The sequence below is a fragment of the Poecilia formosa genome, unplaced genomic scaffold, assembly GCF_000485575.1.
Source record: "Poecilia formosa unplaced genomic scaffold, Poecilia_formosa-5.1.2 Scaffold133, whole genome shotgun sequence".
NCBI lineage: Eukaryota > Metazoa > Chordata > Actinopteri > Cyprinodontiformes > Poeciliidae > Poecilia > Poecilia formosa.
The window spans coordinates 536,950-557,629 of record NW_006800072.1 but is presented as its reverse complement, the minus strand read 5'-3'; the positions used below and the strand labels follow the sequence as shown (position 1 = coordinate 557,629).

The window sequence follows — 20,680 nt, the reverse complement described above, 5'->3', positions numbered from 1 at the left end:
AAAAAACAAAAAGTGCAAATATAAATTTGAATTGCAAAACTTACTATGTCCGCTTGGAAAAGGGTGTGCATCCTAAGGTAAACAAGAAAAATCAAAAATGTGTTTTTTTCTTTTTCTTTCGCTTTGAAGTTTGTCTGATTGGCATATTTAAATCCACAATTTAAAATAATAATTATCATCATCATCGTTTTGCAAAATAAGGTTTGGCTGTTTCCTCCTCATAAAAGCAAAGAAAAGGCCTGACTGCCCTTATGGAACAATCAGAGAATCACTTAAATGAGTTAAACTGCTGGCACAATGCTGACCTTGGTGGGGAATGGAAACTTGGAGGGTTCTGTTTTACAGGGAGTGTGGATGGCTGTAAGTGGAGGAGGCCATGACTGAGTCATTTCCTGAAAGAAAAAAGGAATTCAGAAAAAACACACACACGCGTGCACACACACAGCAGCATATAAACACAAGGAGTAAAAAAACTGAGATTAGGACCAGGGTAACGCTGAATAATTTCAGTCAATACTGTTTCCCTCTGTATTCTGATGATTGATGAACTATTTAAAAGAAAAAGACCCGTTTTTACCTTTAGGATTTCATCGACACAGTTGGCATCACCGGATCCCTGTTGGAAAAAAATCATTACTTTAATGATTAGCTGATGTTTTCATAAGCATGATTTCAATAGAACAGGTGAGGAGGCTTCCACTTAGAGCACCATGAGTCATCCTTCAGACATTTTGTTTTTATACATCACAAGTTAGAATGTTGTTGCGAAAGCAGAAATATGTTCTGTTTATTCCCTTAATAGTCGTGAAGAAATTATTTTCTAGCTTGATAAGTTTTATAGACGATGTCTTACCTCAACAGGCTGTGACGGGATCTTGAGTTTTGTAAGCGAAGCTTTGCCCATGGTCTTCACCTCTCCCATGGTGCTGCTGTGTGACTGGCCGCCGTAGCTTTCGGCCTGTGAGCTCTTGGGTTCGGCCGTTTCCTGGCCATCCATAGGCCGCACGTAAGCTGTGGGCTTTTGCAGCATGGAGCTGGGCTTGGAGACGAGCGACGGAGGGAAGGCTTGACTCGAGTGCTGCCCACTGGGGAAAGACGTGTGAACCCGTGAGGGGGAATCCCAGTTAGCTTCTCTGTCTCTGGGTGACTTGTTGCGGTACTTGTGGTGATGCTGTTCAGCAGACAAGGAGCTCCGCGAGTGGCTGCTGGAAGAACTCAACGAACCCTTCGCCGGACTTGAAGTGTGAGACTTCGAGTGCTCCGAGCCTCCGCTGTGCTTACTAGATTTCTTTTCCCGCACTTCCCCTCTTTGGCTACTGCTGCTGCCGCCGCTACTGCTGCCGCTGTTTCTCTGGCTGCCGTGTCCGCCTGAGAGTCCGGAACGCTTCTGTGACTGAGAGGAAGATCCACCCGGTGGTGGGCCTACAGGAGTCCACTTACTGCTCTGGCTACCACCTCCACTACCCACACCTCGCTGGTCTCCGCCAAACAAAGGCGGGCCGGACTTCTCCTCGGAGGAAGACGAGCTGTTCGAAGGTTTACCCGGAAGCTTTGGAAGAGTGTCACCAATCGGCTCTTTCATCTCGTCGTAATTGCCCAACATGCTCTGGATACGGTTGGACAGTAAATCTGCCTTGCTGGCCTGAGAAAAGAACCAGATGATGGAGTGATGATTAATAACGAGCAAAGAATGAGTAATGCAGATATCAGAAATAAGTAAAAACAGGAAGTTGAGGTAACAATGAGCCAGAAAAGGAAAATAAAAAAAAATGTATTTGTGTAGTTTTTGCTTCGGAGGTCATACACTTCAGTGTAAGACCTGAAGTGTCATACACTGACACTTCAGCCCTGATTAAAACCTAATCAGGGCTGATTAGGTTTTAAGCCTAATCAGCCCTGACCATTAACTGGTCTGATATGTAAAAATCTAATCTGTTTTGCACTATTTCTAAGCATGGTGTGTTTACTGCATGAAGCACTTTCAAATATAACTATGAAGCTTTTTCATTTTTGTTGAATATGCCAGACTTGAAAATTCTAACAGCCTTTTTAAAAAATCCTCAGAATTTTTAATCCCCGTTTACAGAAACTTCTCTCTGACTCACACTGTGAGACGTCACCTCTGCTTCAACACCAGAGGCACTAGAAAGAAATATTTTCAATGCTGGTTTTAAATCTGCAATTATTTTTCTTTAAGATAAATCAGAATCTTGTAAGGCTGTTATGAGCAGATCACAGCTTTTAAACCATGAAATCAGACACAAAATGATACTGGATGAGTCTCTAAATTTACCCTAAACAATGACAAAGTTTCACACCATCATTGAACAAAAGAAATCAAGAGTTATACCACTAGTGATGGATTAAAAAAACATGTCCAAACCATAACTAGCCCAAGAGCCTCACCAATCCCATTTGTTTATTCTGAGTTCTGAGCAGCCCTTCTGAACTGAGATAAGGGTCAACGTCGGTACGGAGGTTAATCAATCACTCTGAGGGCCACGGGTTCCAGTTGATTTGTTTGCAGACTGTGCAAAGTCTCCAGTTTCACATGCAGTCCCACACCTCCATTTTGTTTGTCAGATTCACACCAAGGGTGAGGAAACACAAGCCGTTATCTGCAGCAGGAAATGTTAGCGGCTTGGTCATAACGTGCACTCCTGCACCTCCTGCTAGCATGGGGCCTGGGTCTCATTAGCACAGCTGGAGGAAGAGTAGTAGCACCTCTTTGGCTTCTAGTTTGTTGGTTTCAGTCGATGTTGCGAACAGCAATGAAAAAAGTCAAACTAAACTATGACCATTAAGTAAAATGTTGGGTAAATTTGAGAAGAGTTCACACAAAGGATTATAGTTTAAAACTGTAAACATTACAGCTTCATTATTGTCTTAGTTTGTAAAGATGCTTGATTGCACCACTTCTCACTGCGTTTGCAGAGTACTAGAGCTGTGCAGCAATATAAATATTGTGTGAGCATATTAAACAATGAGTCCATTGTGCAAAACTGATTGTATTGCACTTTTGTAACAAACCATAACAGTTCAGGGGTCATAGCAGAGTCAAAACTTACTCAAACAAAGCGGAGTTTTTTCAAACTGCAAGGCAAAAAAAACAGAAACAAAACAAAAACTTAAAAATGAACTCCATTTTAAACTGACCCCACAAAATTCATTGTTTAGTCTCAGATACCAAGCATCATACAAAAGACAAAGTAAATTCAAATATTTTTTAACCTAATGTCTACTTCTGCTTACCTGTATGGAACTTTTTAGAGTAGATGCAATGTAAACAGAAACAAGAACACTCAACGTGCTTTTTGTCCTTTTCAGGTCTCATTAAATTGAGGCATAATTTGGTAAAGAGACTGATTTGAGTGGTGTTGCTTATAGGTCGTCTGTTTTAAATTAGAATAAAATGTGCTACATGCAACAGCGTTTATAGAAAGTTAAATACTCCTCACTCTGCGCGAATGAGCAAGCATATAAACTCTGCCCCATAAAAAGGTTCCTGCTGCACTGGTCTAGATCCGGGAGGCCGCAGCTGCAGCTGTGTGTGCACACGGCCTTTTAAGCATAACGCTGTAAACTTCCACTTAGTGAAGCATGACAGTCAGAAAGTCAAACTAAAGCTTATATAAGGGTCGCACAAGCAGTTGGCAAGATACCCACAGTTCGAAAAAATTGAGACTTTAAGAGTTTCTTTTGTCATTCTTAGTCTGCACAACTTTACCATTAAAGTCAACTTCATTTTAAAAGGCAACTTTCAAAGAAAACTTGAGAAAATCTGCACAGTAAAAACTGTATTTTATTGATAAAGGTCAAGGACTCTTCCATCTTTAATGTCAGCTTTCATCTTTCACTTTGTTGTGGTCCAAAACACACATACACACACCCTAACACTCATTCACCTCTGGTGGCTTTCCCATCAGAACAACCTGTCAGAACACATTCCCTCCTGCTTGTTTGATGGCTAGCTCCAGCTAAGAGAGAGGAGCCACTTACATCTGTTCAAATCTGGTTAGTGGCAAAGATTAGAACTGGTTCAGAGAACTTAAAATCCTCTTTACAATTAAACTGGCAGACAGGAGCTGGCTGGCCTACATTTGCACATGCAGGTATAATGCGGAAGACATGGGAGGAAGTGCAACACCAACGTAGTGAGCTGCTTTGTTTACTTTTAACAGCTGACAGACTTGAGTTGTCAGCAGACTGATTTCTGATTTGAAAGTTGGCTACATTAATCACCTAATATTCTTTGAAACAAATCATTATCATAACACACTTTAATCTCTGAGATTATCTGGATTAAAACAAGATGAAGCATCACTATGAGACTTTTCAGACATGTCGGAACACAACAACGTATCTTGTGTTTTTTTTTCCTGTTGCATTGAGCAGATGACGCAACAGTGACAACTGCACCGCTGTGAAAGCTCTTGATAATGAAGTTTTCACTTCCTGCTATGTCGCAAATACCTGTTAACTGATCAGATACATACCATCTGTGAGAGAAAAAAGAAAAAGAAAAAAGAAAAACTTGCCACTTTGTAGGGTTCAGGGAAGAGGGGGGAATTTGCTGGAAAGGCCTCTCCTCCTCCCTGTTGGATTTCTTGATTTCTCCTTTCTCTTTCTTTCATTCGGAGCACATTCCGGTCCTCACGGTTCATGTTGCTGTCAACACAAAACAGAGCATCGAGTCAACATAAAAACATGCTACGCCAGCTCACATGATCTTAAATGAACAATTTTAGGTCGCACAGGAAACAGAAGTATGCAGAAAGCTCCCTGGTTGTTTTTTCCCCCACAACATTTCATAAAACATTACCACATTTTTCAGGCTGCCATCATGTATAACATCAAGAGAACACACTGAGACAATAACAGAGATGACCAGCGGAGAAAGTAGCCTCTAATAAGCTTAGGCTCGTCACACAATTCAGTTTCCGACTTCTACTGTAAATAATCCTCTTGAGCAGATGGTCAATGTCATTACACGCAACAACCAACAGCACTGATGTAATATTGTAAGAACAATGTTTAATCTTCTCAAAAAACATAGGCAAAGATTATTTTCACAATATTTGTCTTACCGTTTTTTTCTATCCTTCTGGCACAAAAAGTATTAAAACTATTGACATGATGAACAAAACTGACAAAAAAACAAACAAAAAAGTGGAATCAAAGATCAGTTTTCACTAAAACTAGTTTAAAAATACTTCTCTGCTCCTTGTTTTCTATTTGGACATCAATGTTAATCCAACTAAGAAGCAAAAAAAATAAATTCAGGTTTTCAAGGCCTGGTGCAAATACCAAACGTCATACTTCAGCTGCCTTTGGTGGTACTCAGAGAGAATTTTGACAAAACTATTTGCAAAGTAAACATAAACAATATGATCTACAAAGAATCAAGAGGCAGAAAGGTGTGTTGTTCAAACCAAATGGATTTTGGCTTCACCAGTGACATTTTAAAACAGAATGCTGTATCAGAACAAGTGAAGGTCACTACTTAGACCACGTTCATCCACGTCTGAAATTGGATCCTGGATCTGGGAATGCCATCTAACCAAATTTAGGCGCATACTTGTTCCATAATTTAGTTTTTTTTTTTTTTTTCTTAAAACTTGAACATTCCAACCCTCAGGAACCATGCAATCTAATAATAACCTTATTTGCCGTTTGTACTTTTAGACACAACATAAAAAATAAAAAAAAAACTATCAAAATATAAAACCACCGAAGTGTCAAACAGTTTCCTTTTACTGTAGTTTTTATGTTTTCATTGAGCACACACACATAATGCACCACATTAGAGCCAGTTTTACAGCATGACAGTGCAAACAACAGTTTATATTTACATAATGTGATCCCTCGTTTTCGCGGAGGTTGCCTTCTAAAAATAACCCGCGATAAGTGAAATCCGCGAAGTAGTTACCTTTAGTTTTTACAATTATTACACAGCATAATTAAATACTCTACATTGAAACCAAAGAACAAAACCTGTTTTCAGGTCAGCAGATGTGCATCAATCGGGCCTTAATGTGATCCGGAGTCATGTCATTAAAGCGTCTCCTCCAAGCTGCTTTGCGAGATTCACAGCTGTATCTACGGCAGAGCAATGGATCTCGTCAAGCGAGCCTCCGGTCGGGTTTTGCGCTGATTCTGGCCAGTTTTTTCCAGCAGGCATTCAAAGTTTCAGTTTTCATCTCCTGAATGGCCAAGCTGTATTACTTGTATTTAAGTACCATAACGTTATTGGCACACAGGTAGAGAAGAACCGCTGAGACTGTTTAGCCAATCAGGATGCAGAACACAATGCACTGTGAAAAAAACTGCACAAAAAAAAATCCACGAAGCAGTGACAACGCGAAAGGTGAACCGCGTTATACCGAGGGATCATGAAAACCTCTCATCTTATATTATAATCAATTTGATTAAAACATGTTTTCAGACAAAACATAAGCATTCCTTAATTCCAATCTGACATAGGGCCAATGAGTATTTTCCCTTATGTGCTCCATGTTTACCAGAAAGCAGCCGCAGAATTTTAAAAATGGGAACAAGCTCATTTCAGTTCAGCTTGTTACCTGCCACTTTAAACAAACAGCCTCTAAATCCGTCAGTGAAAACAATAACTTTGCGCCTGTTGACGAAGTGTGACTGTACAGCAACCGCCCAGCCTCCTCCTAGATTACTAAACACACTTCATTCATGTGCTATTACAACGCATGACGCATAATTCAGCATTAAAATACAAGACTGGGGGAAGTGTCCATGTGAAATCACGAGCTTCCTGTAGGAAACGAGTCGTAGATGAAATGTGTCATCAGAACCAGCAACTAAAACCAAATCAGAATAACGTTTGAAGACCACTTGTTCAGAGGTTCTACATTTCTAAAACAAACATGTTTCACGTCATCAGTCACTCCCAAATACACATTAACATTCATATTAGATTCCCTCATAGATGAGAAATATTCATAGAAAGTAAAGTGACTGAAACCATAACTATTAAATTCAACCTGGTTTTAATCAGTAAACATGTACAACATGCATCATTTCTGGACTTCACTTGATTTACAGCACAGCGATGAATTAGGACAGCACCAAAAAAGTAACAAAATAGTTTTCATGATGACAAACTTACTACAACTGGCCCGACCACTGATTACCACCTTCAGACATCGAGTGTCTACAACAGCTCACTGTGCGGATGATTTACTAAAGCCACATTTGAGTAAACTGTGCTTAATGATAGTTATTTGGTCTCCTTTACCTCACAACTCACAGGAACAAGCTTTCATTTGAGGGTCTTTCAAGCTATAAATGTTGCCTGTGGTTTAAGAAAAAGCATTGGAGAAATAATGCTCCATACTTTTTGACTGCTCAGACAGAAACTGATACCGAGCTACGGCGTCTTTCCTGTACCAAAGTGATAGGGATTGAAAATGCAAACAAGCTCGTTGATGTTAGCAGGGAGTGGGTTTGCATGTGTGAATGATCCGCCATTACCACAATGTTAATCAAAGGCCCCCGGCAACCGGATCTTTTGTAAACAAAGCTTGCGTCCATTCAGACCACGAACTGACCTGATCTGTTGATGTTTGTGAGCAGGGGTGAGAGACTGTCGCACTGTGGTAGACCTCTACAGGAAATCGTCACACGCAAGGCTCAACTGACTCTGTTACTGGTTTTAGCAAGCTGAAGCAGAGACGTGGAGAAACGCATGAAGCAGCAGTCGGTTTTAGTTTTGAGCCCTTTCCAAAACCAGAAAACAAAAATAGTGGAAAAAGAGGGAAGTCATCAGTGGAGAAAAAATAAGTTTTAATGAAACTTGGGCTGAACAACAATGAGCAGCAAAGTGTACATTTTGGATAGATTCAAGCTTAGTCAAGCATTTGCTCCGAGGACAAAGCAAGCAGAGCATTCCACCCTTTCACCACTTTGAAACTTTGTAGTTTTGGCCGCTTCATGTCGGACTTTTTGGGGTACAAGATGGAGTCATTTGTCTCGGGACATTTTGTACAGACTAAGCCTCAACTCATAAAAACTGGAGTCCGTTCCCTCTGGCAAATTCAACAGATGATAAAAAAACAAAACCTTTTTGGTGTATCGTGGTTTTATGGATTAAATGAAAATGATCTATAAGCAGGAGGCAGTCCAGACTTATTCTGGATTGATCTGTTGTCAAACAAATAAAAGGCAACTGGCCCAAATGGGGATCAGAACTCAAATAACCAGATAAAGGGTGTGATATTAAGTTTTCAGAAAATACATAATTAAAACAGATATGTGATATTTAAGCACTTTAATTGCCATTCAACATGGAAATAAACTGACGGTGGATGGGATGGGAAGACAGCCATTTCAATCTACAAAAAGGCAATGATACCATGGTACCTAAATGATGGCGTTTCAGATTATTTTCCATCGTAAACAAGTATTTGTTCATGACAATATAAAAAATTGTCATGAACATACTCTACTATTCTAACTAGCTAAATTTTAAAAGGGGATATTATATAAAATCAACGTTTTGGACCTCTTTATATCATGTTCTAATGTCATTCCCTTGTCAAAAATACACCTGGAGCGTTGCTTTGATTCTTTAATGCATGTTTGAAAACATCTCTGACAGCAATCAACAGGCTGCCTACACATTTGCTCACAAAATGCCACCTATTTACTGAGAGGTCTGCCTTGAAGCTTCAGTCTCCAGCTTACCCCTCCTCCACTCAACTCCACCAGACTAGTGGCAGCATCAATTAGCAAACGCCTGGTGGAACTGTGTGTCTGTTGAGCATATCATACAAAATGCTTCTCATTTCTCCTAAGAACAGTTGTAAATGATATCATGGAGGAGCACTGTTGCCATTATGTGCTGAAGGGGGAGTGTCAGAAAGAGTACACGGTTCTTAAAGAGACAGACACAATTGCAAAGTCAAATTTCTTTTAGGTTGTTTTTTTATATATATACAGCACTTTTATAACACAAAGTAGCAGCTACTTGATTGTGCTATAAAATGGCACTATGTGCCTAGAAAATACGTAATAAAATCATTGATTAAAACATTGATAAAATCATTGATTATCAAAGCAAATATAAAATGTCTTCCTGCCAGGTAAAAACTAAAGTATGGTAGATATGAAATGCTGCGAAAACAGCACCAGTTAGTGGCTTTAATAAGGTTGGCTTACGAAACGTGCAATATTTCAAAAGGTATCCCAAGACTAAAGCAGTTAAATGATCAGCACCCAAGTGCTACTTGTGGCTTCAAAACAGCATGAATTGGTGAATTAACCTGGAGCCCTACAGAAAAAAAGCCTGTAATTTTGACATGATGAAACCTCAACATTTAAAAAACAAACAAACAAAAAACCTCTCATAACCACTTTGAGGATTGGAGGATGTTGTTGCTAAACATAAAAGGTTAGAGGGGGTATTTTGAACTGATCTGGAGAAAAACAATTCTTGTAAGTGAAAGGTCATTTCTGATGTGTTTGTTTGCACTACACAATTTTTTACAACCTACTAAAATTAAAACTACTGCACCCAACGGACCACAATATACAAAAGCGACTATGTACAAAGGTAACCAAAGTGGTAAGTTGAGCTTATTAATAAAATGCACACCTATTTAATGTGCTACAGTCAACACTACATGAATGTAGAAGGTGTGTTTCCTGTCTTACTCATAATTCCTCAGAATACACCGGGCACATTCTTAATTTACCTTTTCACAGTAATTGACAGATTAAAACTGTTCCTGTCAGTTAGGTTAATCTATACAAGCTTACTATTTTGTCATAAACCTCCAAAATGTACAATCTGTGACTTGAATCGCATGTTAGACACCATTTACCTCAATTCTACAAAGTCCCCCCAAAATATCTTTATAAAGTCTAGGTTGTTTTGGAAACATCAATATCAAACAGATGGTAATTCTGATGTCGCATAATTGCTTAAAGTTACAGTCAGGTCAACTTTGACTTGCATATTTGGCCAAGCCCACATCTGAAGTCCAAGCCCTTCTACACTAATCCAACAAAAAAAGTTAGCGTTTCTAGTCTGCTGCAAAGTTTATTAAAATGCTCTTGTTGCTGTCTAACTCTCAGTTAAGTTTAAATACTATTATTATCCATGTGTAACTGTAGTGAAATCAATAGTCTGCCAAACTTAAAAGGTCAAAGTCTCCAGAGTTAGGAACTCCAGTCACGTTGTACCTAAATTAATCAGCTCATCTGTCTCTCTGCAACTCACAACATAACACCCAGACCTTGTGTTATATTCAAGAAAAAGGGAGAGCCGATGGTTATCTGATCACCATGAATACAGGACAGGGCCTATGTCACAGTCATTATGCAAGCTCAAGCAAACAGAGAAAAGAAATCCAAGTTGGGCATAAAACATTGGAGGATTTTATTCTCGATGGACACGAGATAAAAAAAGAAGAAGAAAAAGAGCAACTAAGCAAGAACTTGTGTGTCTTACCCTGACTGAGAGGCCATGGCCTCAACCACTGAAACATTGGAAGAAGAAGGGTTCAAAGGATCTCCTAGGGATTCAGAAGTTCTCTCGTCATAACTTCTCAACCTTGACCTGAGCACAGACCGCCGCCTCTGAAGCCCCTTTTCCAGTAAATGTTATCTTTTAGCGTCCAGCTGTAAGACTGCAACTCCAGATTCTTTACTAGACTCGAAGGTACAGTGCATTTCCTTGGAGTGGAGACAAATCTGACTCAGAGAGGGGAGGGGACTGCCTGCTCTGGGTAGATACCAAGTCTGCAAACAGTGGGGGAGTCACATGCAAGGTAAAGTCTAGAGGCTGAGGCTGCTTTTGTTTCCATTCTGTTGTTAAAGCATGAATGGAGACCTGGAGAGCTGAATAGAGCCTGGGGGTGCAAATGTATGTGGAAGGCTGTTTGGAATAATCAGAATCAGCTTTATTGGCAAAGTTTGTGCACACAAACAAGGAATTTAACTTTAGAGCCACTTTGTCCAGACATTTTAATTGTAGATATGTACATTTAGTAGGAAGTTAAATCTTTATAAAAAAAAGCACTTAAAACAAACAGTGGAAATGACTAACTGTATGGGGGACAGATTCAGATAATTAGGAATATGCAACATCAGGAATGCTGGATGAACTGTTATTAAATGTTAAATAGTCTGTTTTTAACTGAATGTGAGTAAGTTATTAAAGAAAATGTTGAAAATATGCTGGAGTGAAATACATATTACAAAATAAAAATTAAGAAGAGTAAATCAAAGTATGAAAACATAACAATACAAGTCTGACAATAAATAATATTTCAAAAAGAGCAAAAAGAACGAAATGGGATCAATAAGAGAGAAATAAATCTCACCTCTCTCAGAGAGTGGCACTGTCCACCTCCTCCCATAAAAGGAGATGTTATTTTACACCACAGGCCCTCTGTCTGCGTGATGTCACTGAACAGCCAATCAGAATCCATCTTTCAGTCTACAAACTCCCTCCCTCCTCCCCACTCTGCCCCAGGCACAAGGCAAAGCACCCATGGAGTCTGTTAAAGAGACAGTGCACAAGTTTCTACCCTGCTGCTGCTCACTAACAAACATGACACATTTTCATCAGCTACGCACGCTGATGAAACAAGCGGGCACATGTGGCATCACCGCATTTTGCAAGAGTTTCCATCGAGTACATGTTGTGAAACTATAAAACTACTTAATCTTGAGTTATCTACATACAAGCTGGTTTTAAGAAAAATCCTCTGTGAGGGGCATTTTGTGATTTTCTAAAGCCTTTAAGTAAGACAGTAAGAGCAACAAGTTATTCATGTTTTAAGGGTGATCAGCTTTTCCCAGCCTATAATGATTACCAATTTTTTTTTTGGGTTATGACCTTCCAATTGCGATTAATATTTTTTCTCTAAAGACCACAGCACAAAAAGTTATTTGATCAAGTTAGTACTTTTAAGTCCAGTAGAAAATGAAGTAGGAGAAACTCAAAATGAGCCCATCAAAGTACCAGCAGTAAAAATTTAAAATGATCAGAGCTTTTACTTATGGAATGGGGGGAAAAGCTTTTTCAGTACTTGATTTGCAGATCAATGAGAAACATTTTTGTTATAGTAACAAGCTGTTATTAACCAATCAAAAGCTAATCCTCAGTAAAACTCCTGCAACATGGCGAGAACAACCATGTTTGGAGTCTGTTAGGATTTCTGAAAATATCAGCTGGTGGCTGACTGATTAAAGATGGCAAATATCAATGGCTTGTTATAACCTGTTTCAACATGGTGAGTCAGAATTGGAGTAGTTTCATTTAAAAACTACCACCTGCAGTATGTACAGGTTCTTGAAACCTACAAGAAATCCCACAGTTTGGAATAAAGACCAGATGAAGGAATATCACTGCTGTATTGGAGGTTTGGATGAAATTGTTGAGCCCTCAGGATTTCCTCTCTGGTGATATCTGAATGTCATCATTTCTGCCAACACACTGGAAAGCCCCATCACTCATTAGTATTGCTTAATAAGACTAAGAGAAATAATGAATCATGACAGGCCAATAAACACAGGATTCACAAAAGTTGTAACAATCCTACCTAACGCACTACAAGTCTTCTTCAAAACTAGGGGTGCACTGATTGTAGAGTTTTGGCCAGTCACAGACCTATAAAGAGCTTGATCTGCCAATTCCAATTTTGGCCGATGCCAATTTGCTTTGTCTCAAAAGTTGTTAAATATATAGACAAAGATGATGGATTGGCAACAGAGAGGTGACCATTGTTAACCGCACACATGCAGACATGACCTGGTGGGGGATCCATCGGTCAGCCCTCCGACAAGTCAGAGCAAAAAAGTCAGAGCTTTGCAGACATATATAAAATCAGTGGATAAGACTGGTTTCAAATGTAAGTACAGGCTGATTGTCTTTTACCCAAAATTAAGGACATCGGCATCAATTTATCAGCACACATCTATTCAAAACAAATAATCCCCTCAAGTAAAGCTCATCCAAATTTCTACTTATCATTGAAGGTACCAATTCAAATCATCTGTCCTCATTGATCCCAGCAATATGCAAATCTTTTGTTACTAAAAGCAACAAAAGCCCAGCTAAGAAGATCCTATTACAACAAGGAACAATTGCTCAGGTTGCACAGTATTCCACTCTTGAAAGTAAGATTTCCTCACAAAACAATGCTCATTAACCTCATACTTAAAGAAAGCTTTTTATCCCCAGCAGATCCAATCCATCTCTGGTATGTTTTACAGAATGAAAAAAGCTGACTCCAGAAATACTGTGGTGTAACACATTGAATGATGTCTTGCACAAGTTACAAGTATCTCTGAAACAGAGTGCACATGAATATTTATTAAAAGCATAATAAATGTTTACAAGGCTGAACTGCATCACTCAAAGTTTTACAGGTTGTTAAAGAAAAAAGGAAAAATAAATGTTTTCACAGCTATGTTGATATAGCTATCAAAAAAACATCCAATGCACCTCAGTTGAAAAGTACGGGGAAGAAATGGGTGCAGACGGGGGTGAGAGCCGCCCCCCACCCCGGTGCTTTTGAAGTGAACCTGCTGACGGCAGGAATTCCAGAGAGAGCATCAATTCAGCTGAACCTTTCCTCTGTAAGCAGCTGTTTAGGGAGGAATCCTGAGGGCTGCTGTTATAATCAAAGCAAAGTACAAAAAATGAGAAACTGTCCTGAAATAATGGTTTTCATGATGTGAAAATCTCAGGTGCAAATTTAAGTCTGTTCGTTTCCAGATAAACTACAGCTACCTTTAACTCATAGTTTGTGACCAATAATAGCCAGGGTTTACAAAATTCCTAACAATAATTTAAATGCTTGGTTTGGCATTTGAACTGAACATAGCTCAAGAAAAGTGAACTTTGATATTACCCTGGATTATGTTTGCTTTTAGCCCATCTCAATCAGCCAATGTTCCAACTCTGAGCTCCAACACAGGTAACACACTGTTCTGGGTACTTTCTGCCAAACTGCAACTGGAACATGACACACATCTTCCTGTTACCTTGCTGAAAGAATGCGTCATTCAAACCAATCTACTTTTCAGAAACTTTTCAACATTTGTCCGAACCCTGGATTAAGTTTGGTCAGTTTTTAAAAGAAATTCCAAGATTCATCTTGCTCCAAGAAAATAGGAATTCAAAACACCATGTTTGGATTGAACAGGTGTGAAAACAGCAGTTTTAAGGAAATTATACTATTATATTGTCATGCTGACCACAAAACATGCTGAGAAAGGACTACAGAGGACTCAAAGTTAGTAATTTTCAGTATCTGAAAGGCATTTTAAACTGAAGTCAGAGAAGATCTGACAAGCAAATGAAAATAAATCTGTATTTTCCACGTGTTGCTACATGTCTGCACTTCATTCAGAGCAAATACGAAGATGGCTGATCTGAGTTCCGCTTCTGAATGTCAGAGTGCTGGGTTAGAAAACAAAATCTCAGTTAAATCAACAATTTACAGGGATTACACATGAAAACAAGTGTCACTATCTATAGTTAGTACTCCTAACTACAAATATCAAACATTACTGCTACAACTACAGTTTTCTAATATATGGAGACTTTATTAAACTACTTATGGAAACAATATAAACCTTTAAGACTGGCAATGGACGTATAATTCTAAGTCACAATATTTTGTTGTCTTTATTAAAATTGTGAGAAAGACTGTTGAAAAATTCATCACGATCTGTCCAACTAGAAATCTGCCAAAATACAATGTTAATAGAGAAGCTGCAATATCAAAACAGGAACAGCACTGCCATACGTTAACAAAGCATTTGTTGATAATATTTTGTAACCAACAGTGGAAACACTGTTTAAAACAGCAAAAAGAGGAATCTTAAGCTCAACACAATGAGGTCTGCAAAAACCAATGTTACATTTGACAGCAAAGCAACTTTTTTTTAATTATTTTGTTTGTCCCACTTTAGCAATACAGGTCTTTAAATAATGTTTTTGTTTTTTGGCTTGTTGAGAAATTGTATTTTCTACTTACACAGTTTTGTTTTTATTTTGTTTTGAAGGCAACACCTGTTTAGGAGCAGCTTAAAGTAGCCTTTAGATAACTCTTGTGCGTTTACTTAATTGCTTATTAAGACATTCTGACCGTGTTAAATGGACTTCATTATCACAGGAGAACTTTGTTACTGAGAATACGACACTTTCTTTTCCTCAGTAACAACAGGGTACTCGTCTGTGCCTAATCATGTCATTCTGCAGAAAGAATGACGAAAATTAAACCCCAAAATTTAAATATATAACTTTGCAAAATAGCAACATAGCACACATAAATTGTATCCATGCATTTGATCATTTCAGGCAAACGACTCTTTGTAGAACATCCTACTCTGACACTTTTACAGTTTGTTACACTGATCCATCTTTTTTTTTTTCTATTTCCCGCAAAGCACTTAACCTGCTTACAAAGGACATTGTGCTCAATGAATTCCATTAGTGTTTATGAGACATCTGACTCCCCCAAACACAACACAAAGGCTGGTATTGTAATATTTTTGAGGCAAGAACAAAGTATTTCACAGTCCATGTCTGCGCCAGATCACAGAAAGCAGAACGGCCTTAATGAGTTTCACCTTCACAGCACTGCGTAGCCACATGAGAGCTAAACTCTCATCCTACAGAACAAAAGCAGAAGAACAGATGCACGAGGTCAGGACACAGAGAGCTGCAGATTTTTCTGCTGTGTGAGCAAGAGCTCTGAGAGACTGAAAAAAAATACAGCTACTGATGCTGATAAGATTTGGACTAATTGAGTTGGCAGACTCTGCGAGAGCAACTCAAGCAACTTACCCCTGTCAAGCTAAAGAAATATTATTTGATTATAGACCTAAATACATAACCTTACCAACATCTAATTAAATTCTGACAGCCGATGCTCAGAAGTATCAGCTGTCTTTGCATTATGAAAACAATATGATTTTAACCTCTAAACTGAATCCAACTTTTAACAAAAAGGTAATCCATCCTGTCTTTTAGAAATCTGGCCTGAACCGAGCATCTCTTATTTCCAAAACCTTCAGTCAGGAAAACTGCATTGTAGTGTACACCAACTGTTTCAAAGCCAAAGAAAACACACACTCTGTGCGCCGTCTGGACTGGACGAACAAATCACTGAAACATCTTCATAGAGCATGTGCCCTTTGCCGTGGCAACAAGGGAAACAGCTTGACAGAAGCCCCCAGGCAAAATTTAAACAGGATGCGAATTCAGTGCGAGCCGTGTCACAGGGAGCACAGTTACACATTACTAATGTGTTGTTTGCTTTAGCTGCTTGTTTTTGTTAGTATCATTCAAATCATCTGGTGAAGTTAACATCTGGCATTAATCTTACTTTGCTTTTGCATTTGTCTTCAGTGCAAGCAAATACAAACTGTTATACCCAGGCTTCAGAGAACTGCATGGAAAACTAACCTCTGTTACACAATTGGCTATTTTTAATCAACAGCTTATCTGACTTTAAAGTATATGTTAAATATTTTTGACAAATTTGTCAAAGACCTCATTTAGAAATATCTTAACATGGCTCAATTAATCAGTCAAAGAGCTTCAATTTTGTTTTCCAGTAGTATAAAACAAAGCAAACCTTCAAAGTTTGGCAAGAGCATGTTGCTGCTCAATAAGTGTGATAAAATGCCATTGACCCTGGATAGCTTTCTTTGCCAAATCATGGTGTTGAAAAACATAAAAGTGAAAGGAGAACTGTTGCTAATTTTTGCCTTTGTACAAACATGCAATAATAGGACGTTTGAACATTGACAAGGTACATTTCTACCATCATAAACTGGGAATATAATGATTTCAGGTGGAATAAAATGGATTTAGAGAAAAACTGATCATACAGATTTAATTTCACTCCACCAAAGAGCTCACCTGCTGATTTTGAGAACTTTAATGTGTAAAATAGTAAATGTGCTCAATATTTTTTGATACAGGTAGTAGTTTTAAATCTAGAAGTGGAAAAAAAAATCCCTTTCAAGCATGTGCCCCTTAAATGACTATTTTTTAAGTTCAGATTTTTTTTTTTTAGTTCTTGACCTACAAATTACAGATTAGATCAAATGAAAAAAAAAGGCCAATTTTAATCTCTGGTTGATTATTCTTATTTTAACTAGTCAAATTTCTGAATAGGGTAATGTTTAATCCACTTAATAAGGCACCAGACTTCAACACGGGACTGTTTATCATCCAAACGGCTTATGTCTAAGCTCTGTCTTGATTAAATCTGTGAGGGTTCAAATCTACCTGCCATAACAGTCCCTGACCTTAAAATGACCCAACCAGGGAGGTGTCAACCAAAATCAACAGGTAAGGAACTTTTGCTCATGTGGCACACCTGTTCTTTTTAATATCTTCCTATAAATTGTTGTGTTGAAGTCAATTATGCTTGTTTTAAACATCTACATCACCTTTTCTATTAACATGTCATTTCAAAACTTTACATCTTAAAGTATTTTACAAGTCAAATTTGTATCCAATTATTCAGAAATATATAATTACACAAATCAAATTTATGCCAATGTAATCCAGTTATTTAGAGACACAAAGTCTAATTCAACTATAATTACATTATATTACAGAGAAACTCAGCTGATTACATAATCTCAAATCTGGAGACGCTTTTCTCAGTGAATACCGATTTGCAGTGGAATTAACAAAATCCATTCAAAACATTCAAAAGAATTGGCTGATTTCAATCTTTGGGTGATTGATTAAGGCAACTGTAGCCAGATGACAGAGGTTGCTTTGTCTAAGGAAACTCTGATGACTGCATCAAGTTACTGACTTATGTATTTAACTGACAAAAGGGAACTTTACACTTGTAGTGCATGCTCTGGCCCTTCCCCCAGTGCGTCGCTTAAAAAAGGCTTCCTAGAAACTGAAGTCAGCTTTCCTTCCAAAAACAAATTATACTTTTGCATCAGTATGAATTTTAATTGGCTGCACATAGAACTGGAGAAACAAAACAAATGTATGTAAAATAAACAACTTGCAAATTCCTCTTACCAACTTTGGGAGTATCCAGAGTGGGGCTCTTACATAATCTTGTACATTATACATATATCAACAGCGGATTCTGAGCTTAACTGTTAACAATGTGACTTTACCTCAAAGTGTATATTTATTTTCCCAAGTAATAAAAGGCAATTTTAATGCAGAAAACATAAATGTGAGGCTTTTAGACTTACATTATAGAAACAAAAACAACATAGCTTCCACCTTAATGTTTGACTCAGTTTGCCACAACGAAATCCCCAAAACACGTACAAAAGTACTCTCTACACTTTAGCTGTAAAATAAAGAAAGTTTCCCATGAACAGAAGTAAAAAAAGACCCAATTTCTAACCTAATTTAGGTTTAAAAAGAGGCTAACCCGCAGGACTACCTGCGTCTTTAAGCAGAACGTTTGCTAGCTAACGGCGTTTAGGTGCTAAGCTAGCGGCTAGCCTGTTTAAAGCATTTTATTTTTTACGGAAATTGAAGATAACAATCACTTCAAACGTAACAAAATTACATAGCAGGGTCATTTGAGAAACGATACCTTTCCCGACAGTGACTATTCTTACCTCTTGTCTTCTTTTTAGGCCCAAACCATTCTAGCTGTTGGAAAGCTCTTTTCTCTTTGTCTTTTTCCACTTCCAGTTAGACGCAAAATGGACTCAGCTAAACAGCTAAATTACTGAAACCGAACGGACGGTTCCCATGGTTTTCTCAAACCGCAACTGCACGCCAAATGAGAAGCAAAACGGGATCATTTTTTCTGTCGTTCATATTCTTATATCTAAATAAAAGTGACTGATAGCTAAGTTAAGCAGCCAAGCAGGTACAACAGACAGGAGTGGATGGCAGCAGCCAGTGTTGCATTCACTATCCGTCAGAAATATGTCAAACACAACCATCCTTTGAAAAAATACTGAACAGCTTAAACACCGTTGTTATTTAAATAAAAGAATGAGAAAAACAGGCACCTGAAGGGCAAAATAAGAATTAAAAAATAAATAAACCCAATCTTCAGCAGACAAAAAGTATTTAAAAGGGATGAAATCAAGAAATAAGAGAAATTGTCAAAATATGACATAAGGTATATAAGCTATAAAATCGTACATGTGAAAACGCTGCTAAATTAATTTTAAAAAGTATTTCCAAATAACGGTTTTAATGTCTAAGGATTATGCAATAGATGTTTCCTTGAAATTTGTTTTCTTTTATTTACAATTATTTCTGTGCATTTGAATAAATCTTTGCACGTTTTCCCTGTTTTTATGCATAATACTGTGTTCAATGGCTACATTGAGTAAAAATTACTTTATCTAATTGAGAGAATCAAATAAACCTGTTTTGTTTACACTGAGTTCGAGGCCAGCAACTTGGGATAATTCCACTTGCACTTGAACGCAGCATTTTAGTGACGTAAAGGTTGCCCATGTTTTGACGTACAGAAGGGAATCACGCACGTCTCATTGTTCCCTGCTGGTCATTTGAGAGCTTGTTATTTAACCATAAAGGTGAATGACCTATTCCGATTGTTACGTACTTTTGTGAAATAAATGAAAGGATAAATAAATAAATAAATAAATACAAATGCGCTTCTATATGCATCATTCCGTTTTGCATATAGTTATGCAATATGGATGTTGATTTTGCAAGAACCTGGTGAGTTTATTTAGCTTTGTGGGTAATTCTGAAGTCTTTGAAAGCAGTAAAGTAATACCTATGAATATTTTTCACAAACCTGTTAATATCACTTCCTCTGATTACATAAGAAATATATTTTGATGACAAGAAAAAAAAACTACACTCAAATCAGTAGTTTTTGTTTTTATTCAAATCAGATTTGAGTTAATATAAAAAATAACCATTCACATGGGAGTTTTATCTTTTAATCAGTGAACATCCCCCCAAGGTGGAGAACAACCAAAAGGTTTTGTACTTTGCTAAGGGGTGTCTCAGCTCTGAATAGAGGACCAGTTCACTGGAGGTCATTCACTGCCGTTGACCTCTTGGCCCCAAAATGATTCTATAGCCTCAAAGGCTGACCTCCTCCACACCAAACACACTTTAAAGATTTGCCTGCAACATGAGACATTGCTTGTGACCAGACCAAATCAAGACAAAAAGAGAATATATTTCTATGCTTCAATTACATACCCAAAGGGCTTTTTGCTTCAGTTGGAAGAAAATGTTTTAACATAAAAAAAGAGCTGTCAATTACAGGTCCATGCTATATTCTTTGAACCTTTTCACAATTTGCCTGGTCATAATCACAACCTTCCATTGATTTGGTAGAAATTTTCTAAGATAGAATAATACAAAGCAGAGCATGATTATTGTCAATGCTATCATTTTTTCTTAATTAAAAATCTTACTTTAGATCTCTGGAGTATTTGGACTTGATAAAGGGCCATAAGCCATTTTCTATTTTCAGGTTATTTATAATAAATCAGGTTATTTTCCCTCCCGTTCACAGTTACAGACTGCATTTTGATAGAGAAACCTGATACAATTTGTTGACATTTGTGGTTATAATGTGAAAAAAATTGAGAAGGTTACAGGGGTAGGAATACTTTTGCAAGACACCTTTTGTAAGCAAAAACAATAAGCCAAGTTTAATTATTAGTAAGAAAAAAAATA

At 37.8% G+C, this 20,680-nt stretch overlaps 1 protein-coding gene across 3 annotated transcripts in view; it reads right to left on the bottom strand.

Annotated features, from left to right (window-relative positions):
* Window positions 1-18,914, bottom strand: part of aff4 (AF4/FMR2 family, member 4) — a 31,600-nt gene extending 12,686 nt beyond the window's left edge. For 2 of the 3 annotated variants that reach the window (XM_007562031.2, XM_016676370.1), the window contains exons 1-6: window positions 10,487-10,710; window positions 4,539-4,668; window positions 854-1,642; window positions 578-616; window positions 306-392; window positions 45-72 (exon numbers count right to left, since the gene is read on the bottom strand). In XM_007562031.2, the coding sequence (XP_007562093.1) occupies window positions 45-72; window positions 306-392; window positions 578-616; window positions 854-1,642; window positions 4,539-4,668; window positions 10,487-10,503 (1,090 nt within the window). In that variant the 5' untranslated portion in view covers window positions 10,504-10,710. Of the gene's footprint in view, window positions 1-44; window positions 73-305; window positions 393-577; window positions 617-853; window positions 1,643-4,538; window positions 4,669-10,486; window positions 10,711-18,615 lie in introns of those variants that run through there. The other variant, XM_007562032.2, reaches the window with a different exon arrangement.
* Between the last annotated feature and the right edge of the window lie 1,766 nt (window positions 18,915-20,680).